At 39.3% G+C, this 18,696-nt stretch overlaps 2 protein-coding genes across 2 annotated transcripts; one reads left to right on the top strand and one right to left on the bottom strand.

The window, feature by feature from the left end:
- The first annotated feature begins 329 nt into the window (after positions 1 to 329).
- hltf (helicase-like transcription factor) lies at positions 330 to 9,725 on the top strand. Its single transcript, XM_026206668.1, has 25 exons — positions 330 to 503; positions 709 to 842; positions 997 to 1,151; positions 1,364 to 1,530; positions 1,632 to 1,765; positions 1,839 to 1,921; positions 2,267 to 2,338; positions 2,429 to 2,620; positions 2,708 to 2,782; positions 3,209 to 3,251; positions 3,379 to 3,483; positions 3,918 to 3,965; positions 4,076 to 4,171; positions 4,255 to 4,346; positions 4,454 to 4,597; positions 5,346 to 5,484; positions 5,639 to 5,774; positions 5,858 to 6,037; positions 6,113 to 6,225; positions 6,384 to 6,565; positions 6,655 to 6,774; positions 7,555 to 7,667; positions 7,754 to 7,934; positions 8,073 to 8,153; positions 9,499 to 9,725. The coding sequence occupies exons 2-25, from the start codon at positions 755 to 757 to the stop codon at positions 9,643 to 9,645; spliced, it is 2,886 nt and encodes a 961-aa protein (XP_026062453.1). The 5' UTR covers positions 330 to 503; positions 709 to 754; the 3' UTR covers positions 9,646 to 9,725.
- A 136-nt stretch (positions 9,726 to 9,861) lies between these two features.
- gyg1a (glycogenin 1a) lies at positions 9,862 to 18,652 on the bottom strand. The gene is made up of 7 exons (XM_026206669.1): positions 18,534 to 18,652; positions 16,910 to 17,045; positions 16,603 to 16,777; positions 16,357 to 16,519; positions 13,775 to 13,901; positions 11,335 to 11,554; positions 9,862 to 10,744 (listed from the first exon to the last, which is right to left on the bottom strand). The coding sequence occupies exons 1-7, from the start codon at positions 18,538 to 18,540 to the stop codon at positions 10,577 to 10,579; spliced, it is 996 nt and encodes a 331-aa protein (XP_026062454.1). The 5' UTR covers positions 18,541 to 18,652; the 3' UTR covers positions 9,862 to 10,576.
- Between the last annotated feature and the right edge of the window lie 44 nt (positions 18,653 to 18,696).

Here is an 18,696-nt window from a genome sequence, read left to right as displayed (position 1 = left end):
TTTTAGCAGAAAGCAATGCTTTGAAGTAGAAAAAGAAAATGTTTGTAGTAAATGTGTTTACTACAAACACACAACCTTTCAATTCACAAGATGGAGTTATGGATTTTTGGGTGTGACGTTGATTTAATTCGTTGTTGGCTCTGTGTGTTGTTGAGGGAAACGGAGCTGATTTAAAAAATGTAGCTTCAAAATAATTTTCGATAATGTTTGTCATGGATTTTTATAATAATAACCCACTTTTTCATGTGTGTGTGGTAAAGGGTAAAATTCTGGTCCACACTCCAACACAGTAGGTGGCGGTAGTGCAACTTACTGTTGACACCACCCGTCAAAAACTGAGGAGGAAGAAATAAGCCTTGGCCTCAAAACACTCGCGCCATTCACAGACGTTACCGATACTTTGATGTAGTCCGTGTTTATCCCATATGGCACTGTACTATTAATCGCTCATGTAGCCTTTGCAGCACACTTTTATCGTAGGCTATATTCAGTCTATTCGGGAGGTGAGTGTGGCCTGCAGCGAAACAGTTTAATTTATCCGCCTTCGCTTGTTATGACCAGAGTTCACTCCAACGTTAGTTGAATTAAGCGTTGTACTGTTAACGCTTAACTTACTGTTTATGTAACAGTTATTTGACATTTTACATAAGTGAACGTCTTTACTCTGTTTTATTATACATTCGAACGGAGTTTTGTTTTTCTGGTTAGGACAAAGTGGCACAGTGCAGTTGGTGTTTGTGGTTTAATCGCAGCTATGCAGTCATCAAACAAATCATCAAACATCAATCCCCGCACCGCTGCTCCTCCTCACGGCCCCTCCACCAGCGCCTCGCCACGATACGGTAAAAACAACAGCTGTCAAATTCATTTGTGAAATTAATATAATTATTGACATTCCCTAATAAACTCCGTTACAATCTAGTACTCTACTCCATAATTTGTTGAATTGATGCCACCTCTAAAACGACTTCTAATTCCTGCTGTCATCTTCATCAGCCTTCATAGATTTCCTGGATGTGGGCGGCACAATGACCATATCCCAAGAAATAGCAAATTTAACAGAGGATTCGGTTCAGGACCTGGCTGAGGAGAATGTTCAGATTGGATTAATTCAAGGCACAGTTGTTGGTCTGCGATACTACACTGGAACGGTAGGAGTCACACACACAGATATACAAAAAAAAAAACTGAACTGATTTTACTCATCAGAAGAAAATAAGCATTTTCCACACAGTGACCTATTGGATCAGGTTTGTTAAATGAAAATTGACACAATTTACAAGACTGCAGTATTATGTATTGCAGATCAACATGTATATTGTATATATCATACAGAATATTGTTTGACCTTGACGTGTTGTAGGTCAATAGAGGAGAGATGGTGTCCTTGGTGAGGGAGCCGCAGAATCCCTATGACCGAAACGCAGTGATGGTGGCCAATGTGTATGGACGTCAGGTGGGGCACATCAAGAAAGAGCTGGCAGCCCCGATGGCCTACATCATGGACAACAATTTGGCCAGGGTGGAAGGGTACAGTAGTTTCTCAGTCTTTTCTACAGATTTCTTAGGTGTGTTGTTTTTATTCCACATAAACTGCAGCAGCTTACTTTTGTGATTGATCTCCCTAATAGGGTTGTGCCCTATGGACAGACAAATAAATTCTCAATGGCCGTAAACCTCACCTTTTGGGGCAAAGAGGAGAACCGAGACGCTGTGCATAATCAGATGAGACACCATGGTTTTAAACTTGGCACTGAGTTCAAAGGTTCACTCATTTGTTTATTTGCTGCTTAATGTTCCTTGGTGAACACATCCAAATTGATATTTTATTATCTTAGGGTACACAACACAAACATCTTTGAGTAGAAGTCTGCTTGGATTGTCTTCAAAAATGTCTGCCATTCCTTTGACTGAAGAAGAGGTACATTTCATGATGTGACCTTATCGTACTTTGTATGGTAAAATCTAGATCAGAGGTTGTCAGCAAAACATTTTTTTTATGTCTACCCTGGACCCGACATAAACAACCATGCACATTTTTGTATAATATTTTACATAGTAGTATCATATTTTCTTTTTCCTTGCTTAATTTTTGTTTTATTGGATAACATAATTAGTTGCATTAAGGATTGTTTTCCCTTGCCGTTTATGACCAAACAGAGCTGCAACACATGAGTTAAAAGCAACCAGTCTTTGTTTATGAAGCTTTTTGCTTTAATTTTATTGAACTGACTAATAAAACAGAATTTTTGTTACATCAAATCAGCTGAAGAATGCCTTTGACAAGCTTTTTGATGATTTAATGGAGGATAAAACCAGAGAAATGGAGCCAGCAGAGGTCAGAGCACAGAAAGAAGCAGTTTTTTTTTAACATCGGTCTCATCCATCAGTCAGTTACAGATGTCTCTGTAAATGTGTGTCCGTACAGGCGGTGTACACTTCCCTGCTTCCACATCAAAAGCAGGCGCTCTCGTGGATGACCTCTCGTGAGAACAGCAACGATCTGCCCCCATTCTGGGAGGAGAAGAGTGGCCTCTACTTTAACGTTCTCACTAACTTTGCTGTAAAGGAGAGGCCAGAGAAAGTGCTTGGTGGGATTTTGGCTGATGACATGGGGCTGGTAAGATGAACTTAGATGAACAGGATGTTGTTCTTTGAGTGCTCTGTAATCCCTACTAGTGCTCAGAACATTTCTGCTGTGTTTCAGGGCAAAACCCTCACCACCATTGCCTTGATAGTCTCAAATTTCCACAATGGGAAACCTCTGCCACTGGAACAAAGTGTAAGATCTAGAAATATTTCTTAAACAAATAAAGCATGAAATTGAAAATGACAAGACATACAGCCAAGTATGGTGACCCATACTCAGAATTTGTGCTCTGCATTTAACCCATCCAAAGTGCACACACACAGCAGTGAACACACACACACACACACTGTGAATACACACACCAGTGAACACACACCCGGAGCAGTGGGCAGCCATTTATGCTGCGGCGCCCAGTGCCTTCCTCAAGGGCACCTAAGTCATGGTATTGCCGGACCGAGACTCGAACCCACTATCCTAGGGTTAGGAGTCAAACTCTCTAATCACTAGGCCACAACTTCCCCACAAGAATTCAAGTTTTGTAATAATGGATTATTAGGACCTTGAGTATCCTGAAGCGAGAGTTTAATTATTAAGATATCAAAAATATCTACTTTTCAGGAAGGATCATCTTCCACTTGCAAAATGAAATCGACCACAAAAGGTAAAAAATTTTAATCTATAGAACTATACAGTCCATTCTGAAGTAAAAACATGAAAATATATGTTTTATTTTATTTAATGTTGTAGAACACTAACCCATACAATGGTTCTATTATTAATTTGTGTAGACCATGAAGAATCTAATGAAGCAGTGAGCTCGTCCCATTTAAAAAGACTGCATGCTGATGGTGTCTGTGCTGACACCACTGAGGAAGATGTACCTCTGAAGAAAGGTCTGTTTGAATGTTTGGGCTTGGCAAGATTTGTAAAATATTTTTAGAAGAAGTCTGTTACAAAAAAGCTGCATTCATTTAATCAAAATACAATACAAGTAGTATTGTAAAAAATGATTGCAATTTAAAATAACTAACTATTTTCTTATGTAATGTATTGTATAATGTAATTAATTCATCTGATGGAAAAGCTGAATTTTCAGCAGAAATCATTCTGTTGATTTAGTGCTCAAGAAACAGTTTTTATTATTATCTATGTTGAAAACAGTTGCTCCTTAATTTTATTTATTAATCATGATCATTTTATTCCAGGATCCGTTTTTGAAAAGTAAAAAAAATAAAAAAACTGATCTCAAACTTTTATACAGTATTGTTGCGTTACATAAAAATGCTAAATCTGATGTTTGTATAATGCTTCCTTGTGTTTCTTACAGCAAAAACCACAAAGAAAACTGTTAAAAAGTCTGCCAACACCAAGAAAGGTACCCTTACTTCCTGTCTTTTAACATCTCCGGTAAACTGAAAGGCAGACTTTCCTTACTGTAAGATATACTTTCAGTCACAGCTAACATTCTCGTTCTCTCCTTCCCAGGAGTGGTTTTGCTGGACGATCTGGACTTTGCTGCTGCTCTGGAGTGCAGTTCCTCACAGGTTGGGCCTGCAAAAAAGAGTGCAAAGAAGGGTTCTGGTTGGTGTAACTTTGACCATTTCTTCAGTTTGTTCATTACCGCATGAAAGTGTTTGACAGGAATTTATCTCTGTGGGTTGTAGGCACTGGTAAAGTCTCATCTGGAGGCAGTGGGGGCTCAGGGGCCAGAGCCACTTTGATTGTGTGCCCTCTGTCTGTCCTTAGCAACTGGCTGGTGAGTGTACAAAACCTGCTCATAAAACACTTTCTTGAAGCATTTAAAAAAAAAAAAAAAAAAGGCGTAACACGCATTGCTCTTGTTCATACTTTATATCCATCCAGGATCAGTTTGAGCAACATATCCGAGCGGATGTCACATTAAAGGTGTACCTGTACTATGGTGCAGAGCGCAAACGATCTGTCAAACTTCTGTCTGAGCAAGATGTTGTTCTCACAACATACAATGTGCTTTCATCGGATTTTGGGGTGAGTGGATTTAAAACAGTCTTGTGCTGTTTTTGCTGCTAGGGAAAAGGAAGAAGATTTGGATTGGCAAAAAGTTGGATTCGAGCTTGAATCAGTTGTGTTAAATGCCAAATCCACTGTCTGTACTCTTCACAACACTGTCCAAGTTACTGGCTTCATTTCTTAAGTTATTTTTGGTAAAACTAGACAATGGTTGGTGGAGTTTGTGTAAATAGGTTTCTCCAAAAAGACTCATTTTAATGTCAATAGACTCTTTGCTAAAGGGATAATGCACCCCAAAATGAAATTGTCATTAATCACTTACCCCTTGTCGTTCCAAACCCGTAAAAGCTTTGTTCGATTCTGGAAAACAAATTAAGATATTGACTGCCAAGTAAATTACACTGTCAATGTTAGAAAAGTATGAAAAGTATCGTCAGAATAATTCAACCGTAACGTTATGAAGTGACGAGAATACTGTTTGCAAATGAATAAAACAAAAATGACAAATTTATTCAACAATTCCTTTGTCAACAGTCTCCTCTGTGTCTCTCCACATTAATCAAACTGCCTATGGTCTTTGTCAGCCGCGCCACAAGGATGCGCTGTTTCTACATTTATTTATGCTTTGATTTGAAAGAAAACAGTGCATCCTTGTGGCGCAGACACAGAATGACAAATGATGGCAAAATGTTCATTTTGGGGTTGAGTATCCCTTTAAATCTTTGGCTAGATTGTGAAATAAAAAATCAACTTTAACCCACTGTAGAACAAAGCCACCAGTCCTCTGCACAAAGTGAACTGGCTGAGAGTAGTGCTGGACGAGGGCCACGTCGTCAGAAACCCTAACGCTCTTCAGAGCAAAGCTGTACTGGAGCTGCAGTCAGAGCGCAGGTGGATCCTGTCTGGTAAGCTTACCTGATTACTGTCACCGTCTCAGTCCTGGATTATTTCTTCATTTCTGTGATGTTTTGCCTTTAAATACTTCCAAAAGGACGGATTATTTATCTGAAAACCCGTAAAGTTCATCTTGATGCCATTCATGTTCATTTTTACCTCCAGGAACCCCAATTCAGAATTCCCTGAAGGATCTCTACATGCTGCTGTCCTTCTTGAAGCTGAAGCCTTTCGATGTGAAGGAGTGGTGGAGCAGAATCATTCAGAGACCTGTGAACATGGGCGACAGAGTTGGACTCAAGTATGTTAACAACAGCTCTGACCCAAATCACATCCTTTCAATGCATTCGATTTTCCAACCGTATACTGTAAATGTGTTTTCAGGAACTTGCAGGTGCTGGTAAAGGGCATCACATTGAGGCGCACTAAGAACAGTAAAGTGGCTGGGCGCATGCTGGTGCAGTTACCTGAACGGAGAGTGTTTGTGCAGCATGTGACTCTCTCTGAGGAAGAGAGGGAGGAGTATGAACAGGTCAGGAAGGAGGGCAGGAAGATCGTTGGCAGGTGGGCTCACGTTTGCTTACTTTGAAAGAGCATCAGTATTACATAAAGGACAAAAAATAAACAATTTAATTACAGGTATTTCGAAGAGGGAACCATCATGACAAACTACGCTGATGTGCTGGCCATCCTGGTTCGTCTGAGGCAGTACTGCTGTCACCCCGGTCTTGTGGGCAAATACACAGGGGCAGGTGTAAATCAGAGATTAAGCAGTTGCTGATTAAATTAATATAATTCAATTACATGATTAAATACAGATACATTCTGTGCTTTAACCACTGCGGCAGCAGCTCCTCAATCAGTTGTATTGTGTGTCTTTGGGGAAACAAATGTTTTGGATGCATGTTAGATGATCCTGGGACCCCTAGTGAGCTGCGGGAGCGTCTCATCAATAAGATCACACTGGTGCTGAACTCTGGCTCAGACGAGGAATGCGCCATCTGTCTTGACTCCCTTCGTCAGCCCGTCATCACCTACTGCGCTCATGTGTACTGCAGGCCCTGCATCTGTGAGGTCATCCAATCAGAGAAGGTCAGGATTGTTTCAGTATCTCAAGAGTTTGCTTGAAGACTCCTGATATGTATTGTCTTTTCTGGATATTATTTGTCCCTGTCTCACAGGAGCATGCAAGATGTCCCCTGTGTCGTGCTTCGATCAAGACCAAAGAGCTGGTGGAGTATCCTGGAGAAGAAACGCAGGCTGGAGCAGCCACTGGGGAGAGCTGGCGATCAAGTTCCAAAGTAACTTCAACATTTACAGATATTATGCATGTTTTTTTTCCACCATGTGACTGTTAGGGGTGGGTCATTCTGGGATCGGATAAAACTCAAAGACATTAATATTGCAGAAGATGTTCACAAAAAAATGTATCACGTTCTCCACAAAACTATTCATTCATTCATTGATAAGAAATGTAGTACTTGAGCACCAAATCAGCATGGTTTCTGAAATTGAATAAAAGTTACTTTTAAAAGTAATGCATGACAATATTGTGTTACTCCCAAAAAAGGTAACCAATTATGTTACTTTTTATGGAAAGTAATGCATTAGCAGTAATGCAAGTTATTTTATTTTTTTAAATCTGGGCAGGGCTTGCTTGTTTTTAATCTCAAAAAAAATTACTTTAAAATTATTCTGTTACAAATGTAAAAACCAAAGTGAAATGAATATGCTTAAGGAAATTTAAATTCACTTTTGTACAGTAGAAGGCGCTGTTACTTATTTGAAAAAGTAACTCTGATATTTCCGTATAAATTAAAAAGTAATGCATTACTTCACTAGTTACTTAAAAAAAAGTAATCTGATTATATAACTTGTGTTTCTTGTAATGCATTACCCCCAACACTGTATATAAACAAACAAAACTGGGGGAAATGATTTCAGCGCAATCCAAAAAAATAAAAATGGATGAGATGGGTGTAAACTGACACTTTTTTTTTTTTGTTTCTTGAGGCTAAAGACATTTTAGTTTTGGTGATTATGGGTAGCTACATTTCAGTAATTTTCTTTTCTTTATGCAGGTGGATGCTTTGATGAGCAACCTGTTGAGGCTCCGCAATGAAGACCCCACTGTGAAGAGTCTTGTGGTTTCTCAGTTTACCAGGTTCATGGATCTTATAGAGGTTCCCTTGAGGTAGATTTCATTACTGAGGCTACTATAAACTACAGACTGAAGTAGGCATTAGTGGTCCAGTGTGCTGACGCTGCTGCTGTCTGCAGGGAATATGGATTCTCTTTCACACGACTGGATGGCACTATGGCTCAGAAGAACAGAGCAAAGGCCATTCAGGATTTTCAAGACTCCTCTCCAGGAAGTCCCACCATCATGTTATTGTCACTCAAAGCTGGAGGGGTTGGGCTTAATCTGACCGCAGCGTCCCGGGTCTTCATGATGGATCCCGTGAGTTAAATTCTACCAGTTTAGTGTCTGCCACTAGGTGGTGGTAATGTCATTGAATGTGTGTGTGCATTCACCTATAATAGGGAATGAATTGACTCTTTGTAATAGATTTTGTATTTTTGTCTACTATTTGTTCAGGCCTGGAATCCTGCAGCAGAGGATCAGTGTGTTGACAGATGTCATAGACTGGGCCAGAGCAGAGATGTGGTGATCACTAAGGTACAGTATTTGATTTATGCCATGGCAGGCGTGCAGAGGAATGATAGCGGCTGATCCCAGCGGCTATTGTTACACGCTTTGCATTTTTCTCTTTGGTAAAAGACAGCGCCGACAAATGTAGCAGAACATTATATTAATGACTTCTTTATTAATTAATGACTATAACTCTTAACATAACTGAGGACGCAAGATTGACTACAAATATAAAACATTTTGGCAACAGATGAACACCAAACTAGAACAACAGAAAGTCTAGTTGTCAAAAATTGTACAGTTGAGGAAAATTGTTACATCTTTAGAGAGTGTGATGTTTCTGGCACTGGTATACTGGACACTCATGTTGTTCCAAATCTGTATGACTTTTGTGTTCATACAGGTTTGGAACAACATGTTGGTGAGTAATTGAATACAATTTTCATATTCGTAGTGAATCTTACCCTTAGGAACTAGTTAAACAATTGTAGTAAAGGGACCGTTTAGTGGTGGTTTACTTCTGCTTTTGGTAACCATTAACTATAACTGTCAAAAGAGACATTTCTCAAAATATCTTTGGTGTTCTGAAGTGATGAAATGAATTTTTTTTTTTTTGGGTCAACTATCCATTTAAGCATTTCTCAATTATATACGATTCAAAATGAACCAAGAACCATTAATAACATCTGTGACACCTCAGGTGTAACTGTCATTAAACCAAGAAGTGAATTAAATTCCTTATTGTTTTCATCTAAAGTTGTAAGTTTAACTTGTGTGGAAAATTTGAATGTCAGATAAAAAAAGTTGTCAGTAGAGCACTGTTTTCATCCTGTGTTCAAACAAAATCACCACAAGATACTAATAGTTTTAATACAATATTAGTACAAGGTACATTCACAACACACCTGTTGTAAATAAATGTTATTGTTATAAAAACTCATTTTGTATATTGAAGCCCAACTAAAATAACTTTTTCAAACGGTCACTCAGTTTTAGCTTATCATACAGAAATATTCAGTCACTTTATTTTGTCAAATTCTCGCTAGTAACAAAAACTATTAACTATAACTTTTCTCAAACTCCTAATTTGTCTGAGTTTAGGTATTGGCTGGGATAAGGGATATGTACTTTAAGTACTAATAAACAGCCAATAGGTTAACAATAGGCATGCTAATAAACAATAATTGTGAGGATTGGTTCATATACTAGTGTTACTCGAATATTCACACAAAAGAGTGAAATTTACTTTGGCAAGTTACAATTTTTAGACTGACAGCATCAAGTGAAGTACTGTATTGTTTGATTATAGCGGTTAGCCTTTCAAGAAAGGAAGTTTGCAATTGATGACCCTTTACTCTGTGGCTGCATTTAGTTTATTGTGAAAGACTCAGTGGAGGAGAACATGGTGAAGATTCAGAAGAAGAAGCAGGAGCTTGTGGACAAAGCTTTCGGATTGAAAAAGTCACAGGACCCCAAACAGACTCGGATAGAGGAGATCCGAGCACTCATGGAGATTTAGATTTAAGACAACTTTACTGCTGTCCGTTCATTTCAGATTTATTGCTTTATTAAAGAGATCACTTTTTACTTTATTGCAAATTCAGTACTTTTTTTTTTTCCAACTCTTGTACACAATGTCAGTTTAATCTCAAATGGTTGTTCGGATTATTTTATAATAAACACTACATGGTCTGTTTGTTCATGCAATATTAAACTGGTTCCAAAACAGTAAATTAGGACTCGTATTACTAGTTCTTTATTTCAGATGTTGCAGGTGAGGGTAAGGTTACAGAGCGGTTACAAACTAGTTCTGAACAGCTACAGCATTAACAGTACCAGCAGAAGGTGTAACCAGATGTAGCAAAACCCCTGTGGTTTATCCCTGGTACAGCAGGCAAGAGCAGAGGGACCTTGGTACACACACACTAAGAGTGGCTGATGTGTATCAGAGCCAGTATTAACAATGTAAGCGAGTTGGCAGCACACGGTGTCTTGTAAACACAATATCATTGCTAAGGCGGTCATTAGATGATTAATATTGAATGTGGAGTGGTGTACAGTATAGCTGATATTTACAAGGTTTGGTATTGTTTGCTGTATGTTTCTCGATTAAATTCAAACATTTCTGATCTTCACAAACACACAAAAGGCAAATAAGGACCAGAACATTTACATTATGGTATTTTAACAGTAGTGTTTAGTTTCGTGAGATCAGAAACGATGCCCAATTGGTTTGGTGTCACAACTCCTCTGGAAATGAGGCAAGTGACATATTGTGTCATTCTAATAACTCTTGCAATCACAGTGTGTAAGAGGTTGAGCTGCATAGATGATCTGGACTGGTATAAAAATTAGAGGATGTATTTTTATATTTTTATTTTTTTTTGTGATTTCATGGCCTACAAGTACCCTAGTACAAAACTAGACCAGACGATCTGTTCCTACAAGACTCACTTCAGGAAGGAATCTAGCTTTTTCTCTATGTTCTCAAAAGAGTCCATTCCCATGTAGTCAGCTTGGCCTTGTTCCCACTTCTGTTTGCGCTCCTGAGACGACATCGGAGGTGAGGGGGGATGATGGGATATGTGCATCTGAGCCACATCAACGTTGAGATCACTCTAAGGGGAAAAAAGGATATAATATTTACATTGTTTTAATAGTACAGTACGTGTCATCCGATAGAAAGACATTCCATGAGTCTAAAAAGACTTGTACTAAACTCATTTCAAAACATTTGTCTCTGTACGCATAATACACTATCAGCTTGTTTTAAAATGAGAATTAAAAACAGCCAATAATTCAGAAATCAGATTACTTCAATATTTAAGTAAACTTAAAGAATTCAGTGTTAGGCCCATCTAATGCGCATTCTTGGTCTTAATTAAAAAGGTACATTGTTCACCAAATTTCCATGAAAAAAAAAAAAAGTCCAGTTATTTCAAGAGAAATCAAATTTTGCACACAAATTGTGTTGAAGACAGGCAGATTCGCTGCGTTGACCAAAACAAAACTGTTTGGTTTGAGCACCAACTTAATACAATGCAATTAATTCCCAAAGGATGAAAATTAACAATAATCTTTCCTATTATTGGTCCAATCTGAGTAATATTGATACATTCTAACAGCAATACCAGAAACAAAAAAACTGGCTAAATGATCATTGTGCCACTCTGGGCAGTAGAGCAGAATGAGTGAAACCGTTGCTTACCTCGGTGCATCCGGAATGGAAGGGCTGGTCACCATATTCCTCCTTCATGAGAGCCAACACTGAAGAGAAGAATATCTCCCACCATTGCAGCAAGTAGTTTGGAAGCATGTCCGATGCATCTTGTGACTGGCCCTTTAATGTTTTGCTTGTGGTGTCATAACTGTAATCCCACGGTTTGAGTTTGCCAAGGAAATGAACTACCTTGGCATCACGGCCGTATCTAAGAGAGAAAGGAATGATCAGACCCCTGCCGCCAAAATAAGGTTTCAGAAAATCCCAAACACTTGCCAACCGGAAGTGCCAAAATGTGACCAGACAACTATACTCTAGTCGTACAGTATTGTTCAAAATAATAGCAGTACAATGTGACTAACCAGAATAATCAAGGTTTTTAGTATATTTTTTATTGCTACGTGGCAAACAAGTTACCAGTAGGTTCAGTAGATTGTCAGAAAACAAACAAGACCCAGCATTCATGATATGCACGCTCTTAAGGCTGTGCAATTGGGCAATTAGTTGAAAGGGGTGTGTTCAAAAAAATAGCAGTGTCTACCTTTGACTGTACGAACTCAAAACTATTTTGTACAAACATTTTTTTTTTCTGGGATTTAGCAATCCTGTGAATCACTAAACTAATATTTAGTTGTATGACCACAGTTTTTTAAAACTGCTTGACATCTGTGTGGCATGGAGTCAACCAACTTGTGGCACCTCTCAGCTGTTATTCCACTCCATGATTCTTTAACAACATTCCACAATTCATTCACATTTCTTGGTTTTGCTTCAGATATCACCCCACAAGTTCTCAATTGGATTAAGGTCTGGAGATTGGGCTGGCCACTCCATAACATTAATTTTGTTGGTTTGGAACCAAGACTTTGCCCGTTTACTAGTGTGTTTTGGGTCATTGTCTTGTTGAAACAACCATTTCAAGGGCATGACCTCTTCAAGTATTTTAACATATGCAAACTGATCCATGATCCCTGGTATGCGATAAATAGGCCCAACACCATAGTAGGAGAAACATGCCCATATCATGATGCTTGCACCTCCATGCTTCACTGTCTTCACTGTGTACTGTGGCTTGAATTCAGAGTTTGGGGGTCGTCTCACAAACTGCCTGTGGCCCTTGGACCCAAAAAGAACAATTTTACTCTCATCAGTCCACAAAATGTTCCTCCATTTCTCTTTAGGCCAGTTGATGTGTTCTTTGGCAAATTGTAACCTCTTCTGCACATGCCTTTTTTTTAACAGAGGGACTTTGCGGGGGATTCTTGAAAATAGATTAGCTTCACACAGACGTCTTCTAACTGTCACAGTACTTACAGGTAACTCCAGACTGTCTTTGATCATCCTGGAGGTGATCATTGGCTGAGCCTTTGCCATTCTGGTTATTCTTCTATCCATTTTGATGGTTGTCTTCCGTTTTCTTCCACGTCTCTCTGGTTTTGCTCTCCATTTTAAGGCATTGGAGATCATTTTAGCTGAACAGCCTATCATTTTTTGTACCTCTTTATAGGTTTTCCCCTCCCTAATCAACTTTTTAATCAAAGTACGCTGTTCTTCTGAACAATGTCTTGAACGACCCATTTTCCTCAGCTTTCAAATGCATGTTCAACAAGTGTTGGCTTCATCCTTAAATAGGGGCCACCTGATTCACACCTGTTTCTTCACAAAATTGATGACCTCAGTGATTGAATGCCACACTGCTATTTTTTTTGAACACACCCCTTTCAACTAATTCAACTAATTGCCCAATTGCACAGCCTTAAGAGCGTGCATATCATGAATGCTGGGTCTCATTTGTTTTCTGAGAATCTACTGAACCTACTGGTAACTTGTTTGCCACGTAGCAATAAAAAAATATACAAAAAACCTTGATTATTCTGGTTAGTCACATTGTACTGCTATCATTTTGAACAATACTGTATACAACACAGTTCAACACTGATAAAAATCTGCATCCTATGAACGTCTCATTTTATTAAAGCGGAGTTAGAAGTATTTAGGATATTTGTCAGTTTATGGCATACGGATTCAAATGGCACATATAAATTAGATCTAATGAGAGCTTGACTAACCAGAGAACTGAGTGTTGCTCATGGAAAGAGATCATGTAACATACTAGTCAAAATGACATTTAGTCTCTGTGTAAAGACCCTAAAATAGCCCCACTATTTTTGGAGGGCAGTATGTATTTGAAGGAAGTTGATGTGCAAGGGCAAGAACAGAAAGGATTTGTGGTGCTGGATTTCTCTCGTTACAATGTTGCAATGTGACTGGACTTTCTCTTGACCTTGGCAACATTCACACAAACTACAAATACATAAATGCAAGAAAATCTAACATTCATACAAAAACAAAGCGATACCACTTCAAAGCAAGGAACACCAACTTCCAAAATGAAGTTGTGAAATCTAGCGTGTTAATTCTGACTCACTGCTTGAATGCTGGGAGATAGGTGTAGATGGCAATGCTGCTGAGGTTGTAAATAAAAGGAAGGTGTTTTGAAATGTCTGCCGTTGCCCAATCGCTGAAGAAGGTGTTGAGAACGCCCTGATCCCCACCTAAATGAAAACAAGACAAACAAACTGAATGAGAAATAGCACAGTCCTCGAGTCAAGATTAGGTTTCAGGAGCTTCACTGTGATTTGAAAAAGGTTTACAGAAGGTTGTAATATTCCTTAAACAGATGAAGCAATGAGGAGTGAAGCAAACGGAGGCTTTGAAGAGGGGAGTCACACGTGTAAGATTGCTTCAGGAGTCACTTGGTCAGCTGTTTGCTTAACTTTGACCCTTGCTTTCACAAAGAGAACACAAGCAAAGAAAGCTGACCTCAGTCTAGCTGACCTCAGATTATCAGCGAACATTGGAGTCATGTTAAATATGAAAAGCACATGGTGTCCTATACATGACAAGGGATAATTCAATCAAATTGAAGCATTTTTAGCATTAAAATCCAAAATCTATTTGTAATGAAACTTGATCCTTTAATGAATCCATATTAAATCAGGCAGTTCAATTCCAAGCCATTCTGACACTTTATGAGATGAACAGTTTTAATTTAGGCTCAACACTGCAGCTGGAATTGCTTGTCAGTTCAGTGCTGAACCAGGTAAGGATCTGTCTCAGCATGTTTAAGAGAAGCCAGACCAAAAGTGCACTAAACTGTGATGGAGCCTCTTCTCAGCAGAAGAAAAAAACAATCATCAAAAGGCTAGGCTCAGCATGTTGTCTGGAGAGAGGAGCTGGTCCAAAATTCACTTTCGTGATGAGCAGGTTTTGATTTATTTGGGTCAAACTGGGTACATTTTGTTTGGCATCAAACTGGGGAAAGACTGAAGCTCAAGTGCATAAAGTCATCAGTGAAAGGTGGAGAAGGAAGGGTCATGGTTTGGGGGTGGGGTTCTACAGCATCAGTTTGGCCTCTTATACATCTACATGGCAGAGTGTTTATCAGAACCTCCCGCAGAAACATGCAGTTCCTTCCCTGCAAACTTCTCCAAATCAGCCTGTAATTTTCATTTCAGACAATTTTCCCCATCACACTGCAAAATGGGAAGGTTTGAGAGGGAGAGTAGACTTGCACGATTCTGAACAAATTGAGAAATCACTATTATTCGAGTGTTACATTAATTTGAATGAATTAAATATTTTAAAATACTGGATATGCGTTTGAAATGAATCCTTTTTTTTTTATATTAAATTTTGAAAAAAAGTTGTCTGAATGAATGATTCAATGACTTCCTCATGACCATTTCATTCCTGGATGAATCAGTGTTTTTAAACAAATTTCTTGAATGAATGATTCAATGGTGAAACAATGCAATCTACACAAACGTATTTGAAGAGCCAATTACTTTTGCTCTACCATAGACTTCAATGTTTAGATCCAAACTATAAACAAGATGAACAAATTCCTATGGGTTTGAAACAAGGAGTAAATGACCATTTTCATTTCTGGGTGAACATCTCCCTAGAAGAATCCAGGTATTATCAGACATTCAGAGATAGGCTATAGGCTGTGTGACATGGTGACTGGGACTAATCAAATCACACTACAAGAACCCTCTGTATGTTGTGCTATATATAAACCGAAAGATAAAACAAGGCGTTTTTTTTTTTTAAACGGCGCGATACGAAGATGAAAAAGAAATACAACTCCCTCCAAGACCTCCAAAACAAGAGGCCTACTGATAACTTCTGAGGCTCAATCCTTCGTTTAAAGATTAGTTCCCCAACTATAAATTTGGATGAGACCAAGCACAGGAATACTGCAGTACCAAAAACAATATCACTTAAAACATAAGTGGTCATAGACAAGGATTGAATTCATATGTATTCAAGTAAAATGAACTTCAATGAGATATCCTGTACAGAAGCGGTCCCCAACCCCTAGGCCGCGGACCGGAACCAGTCCGTGCGTCATTTGGTACCGGGCCACACAAGAAAGAATAAATAACTTACATTAAAAGTTGCAAAACAAATAACAGGTAGAAGTGCACTCAGCCATAACAATCTTTTATTTTGTTGTATTTATCCATCACACCTTAAAGCCCGGTCTGTGAAAAAATGTTCTGACATTAAACTGGTCCTTAGTGCTAAAAAGGTTGGGGACTGCTGCTGTACAGTACAAGCAAAGCAATTTCACAAGGGTCTAGCAGGAGTCTCTCATTTGAGATGCTGTGTTTACTTCATCCCACACAGAGCCCAGGAATAACTCTCAGGTGGCGTGGTGCACACCCCCCCCCCCAAAAAATAAAAGAGAAAATCACAGAGCCACCTTGTGTTCAGCTTACATGCCTGATAAAGAACTCACTCATGGCAATGTTGAACTCTAGCAAGTTTACACAACTCTCAAAACCCAGGGTTTAAATATCTTCTAAATGGCTGAAGGACAGGAACCCTTTTTTATGAATTCCAAAGTATGTTTAAACTTACTTTCCAAACCATTATTCAATGCAGTTATGAAGTGCTAAGCAGCTTACAGCTTCCCAAACAAGACTAAAGAGCATCACTTGCCATCAAAGCTGCCACTCTCGGAGCAGGTGGTGAGAAGCTTCTCATAGGTCTCGTTGGAGGGACGGAAGACGAACACACCAGAGTTAAAGCAGTCAGGCCAGCCAGGATCTGGTGCGGCAGAGAGCTCCTCTCGATCAAATAACTCATCTATGTTAGACAAAACCTAGAGACAAGAGGGAAGAACAATGAAAACCTCTCAAAGACACCATAAAAACATCATGGCTAACATCATAAGACGGCACTCACTAGAGTATCTGCATCCATAAACACACATTTGGAGTATTCTGTAAGAGTCCAGCAGTGGAGTTTGGTGAAGGTGACGCCCAGGTCAGGTCTCTTCATCATGGCCAAGTGTGCAGCATCCCCACTGTCCAGCACATCCACCAGCCTGACGTCATCATAGACCTTACGAAGCACTGCTCTGTAATGTAGTACAAAGAGCACACAGGGAGACTAATTGATCTATAGGTCACACTTCTGCAGTGTGGACAACAACAAATACCCTGTGTGACAGAACACAAAGCATTGCTACAAAACACAGCAAGCACTCTACCTGGAGGGTTCAGAGACATGGGGGCCAATCAGGGCCACAAGTTTCTTCGATGTGTTGTGGTTCCTCAAGGACTTGCCAAGTACCATTGCTCCTTTGGCATAATTATCAGTTGTGGCAAGGGTGACAAAAGCCTGGTCTACATTATAAAAAAAAAAAAAAAAACATCACTTACTGTATACATTTAATTTATGTAATATTTTGCATGTGCATTATGACAATTTCCCATCTTAATTTTAAACCTAAGAGTGGGTGTATTTTTATTTTATTTTTTATTTTTTTTGGAAGTGCCTGACACTAGACACCCCACACATTCATTTATATCAGCTGTACATAAAAAGTTTGTTATCCTGCTCAATATTGCAAACTGGTGTTTGTCATTTATTGTCATCACAAATCACAGGCATGCCCGTTTATGTTGTTAACATTTTTGTTGTTAAATGCACTGTTATTTCTTGTTTGATAATTCAGCTATAGAATGAGTAGTATTCGTTCACAGGAAATTCCCTGTATAAATACTCAAATATGACTAGCCAAGCAGCTTTTCAAAAGGACTTCTGGTTAACATAACAGTACTGGGACTTGCATACTACTCCCAGACCATGCTACTGAGAAACCAGAAATCCCAGAGTGGAGACTAGCCGAATTATTTCAGAACGTTTTAGGTGAAGTAGATGAACCACTGGCGCATACAGACCGGGTTTCCATCTGTGTGTTACTTGGCGACACCTCTGATGATGCTTCGGCATCTTGGAGAACTTTTTGTTGTTAATGCAGAAATATACAACTGGTCAATTTCTGGAACAATTTACTCTTAAAATTGATTTACTTTTTACGAGACAACATTGGAAAAAACGCAATACAAAAATATGCATTATATAACACGAAAACAATGCGTGTGTTTTTTTTTTTTACACTAAACGTGTAAAATAACGTCCATAACTCATTCATTTAACAATGATACACTAGCACATGTTGTAGGAACTGATTACAATCCATCCGTGCTACAGAAAACGCTCTTTAAATACTGCATTGGCTGTGATAGACTGATACCATAGACCAGTAGTTCACAACCCTAGTCCTGGAGGCACACAAACACTCAACATTTTACACGTTTCCTTTCTCCGACACACCAATTTGAGGTCTTGGAGTCTCTACTAATGAGCAGATGACACGAATCAGGTGTTTGATTAAGGAGACATGCAAAACGTGCAGCGTTGGGGTGCCTCCAGGAACAGGTTTGGGAACCAATGCCATAGGCTGATAAAACTCTGCACTGAACTCGAGCGAGATCGACGTGACAAAACTAACGGCTCTTCTCTTCCTGCTTGACAGGCTAGTGAATGTAACCGTTAACACTGCGCACCAAACAACTGCGTATCAGACGCGACTAGGCCCTTTACGCAATAGACCAAACGCCAAACGGTGTTTATCGTCAAATATTAAAAAGGACAACACAGTATAGACAACGCCGAAATTAAATTTCATCTCTGATATCCAGCGAGATCTGCTACTTACGACGCAGCGCGTGCTGCAGGCTGTATTCATGCTACTGGCGCAAACACAACTGGCATTCGCTTCATTTTACAAGCACAGGCGATATGTGACGGTTCATAACGTTGCCTACCTGCCATGGCTCATGTAACAGCCAGACCGAACCGGATACAAGGCCTCCGTGAGAAACTCTGGAGAGGAGCAGTGCGTCGTCTGACAGAGGATTTATACTAGTGACATGACTTTCATGGTCACGTGACCCCTGACAACAGACACGCCCCCTCACTTACCGCTAT

This window comes from Carassius auratus, chromosome 27, assembly GCF_003368295.1.
Source record: "Carassius auratus strain Wakin chromosome 27, ASM336829v1, whole genome shotgun sequence".
NCBI lineage: Eukaryota > Metazoa > Chordata > Actinopteri > Cypriniformes > Cyprinidae > Carassius > Carassius auratus.
This window is presented reverse-complemented; position numbering and strand designations above follow the sequence as displayed.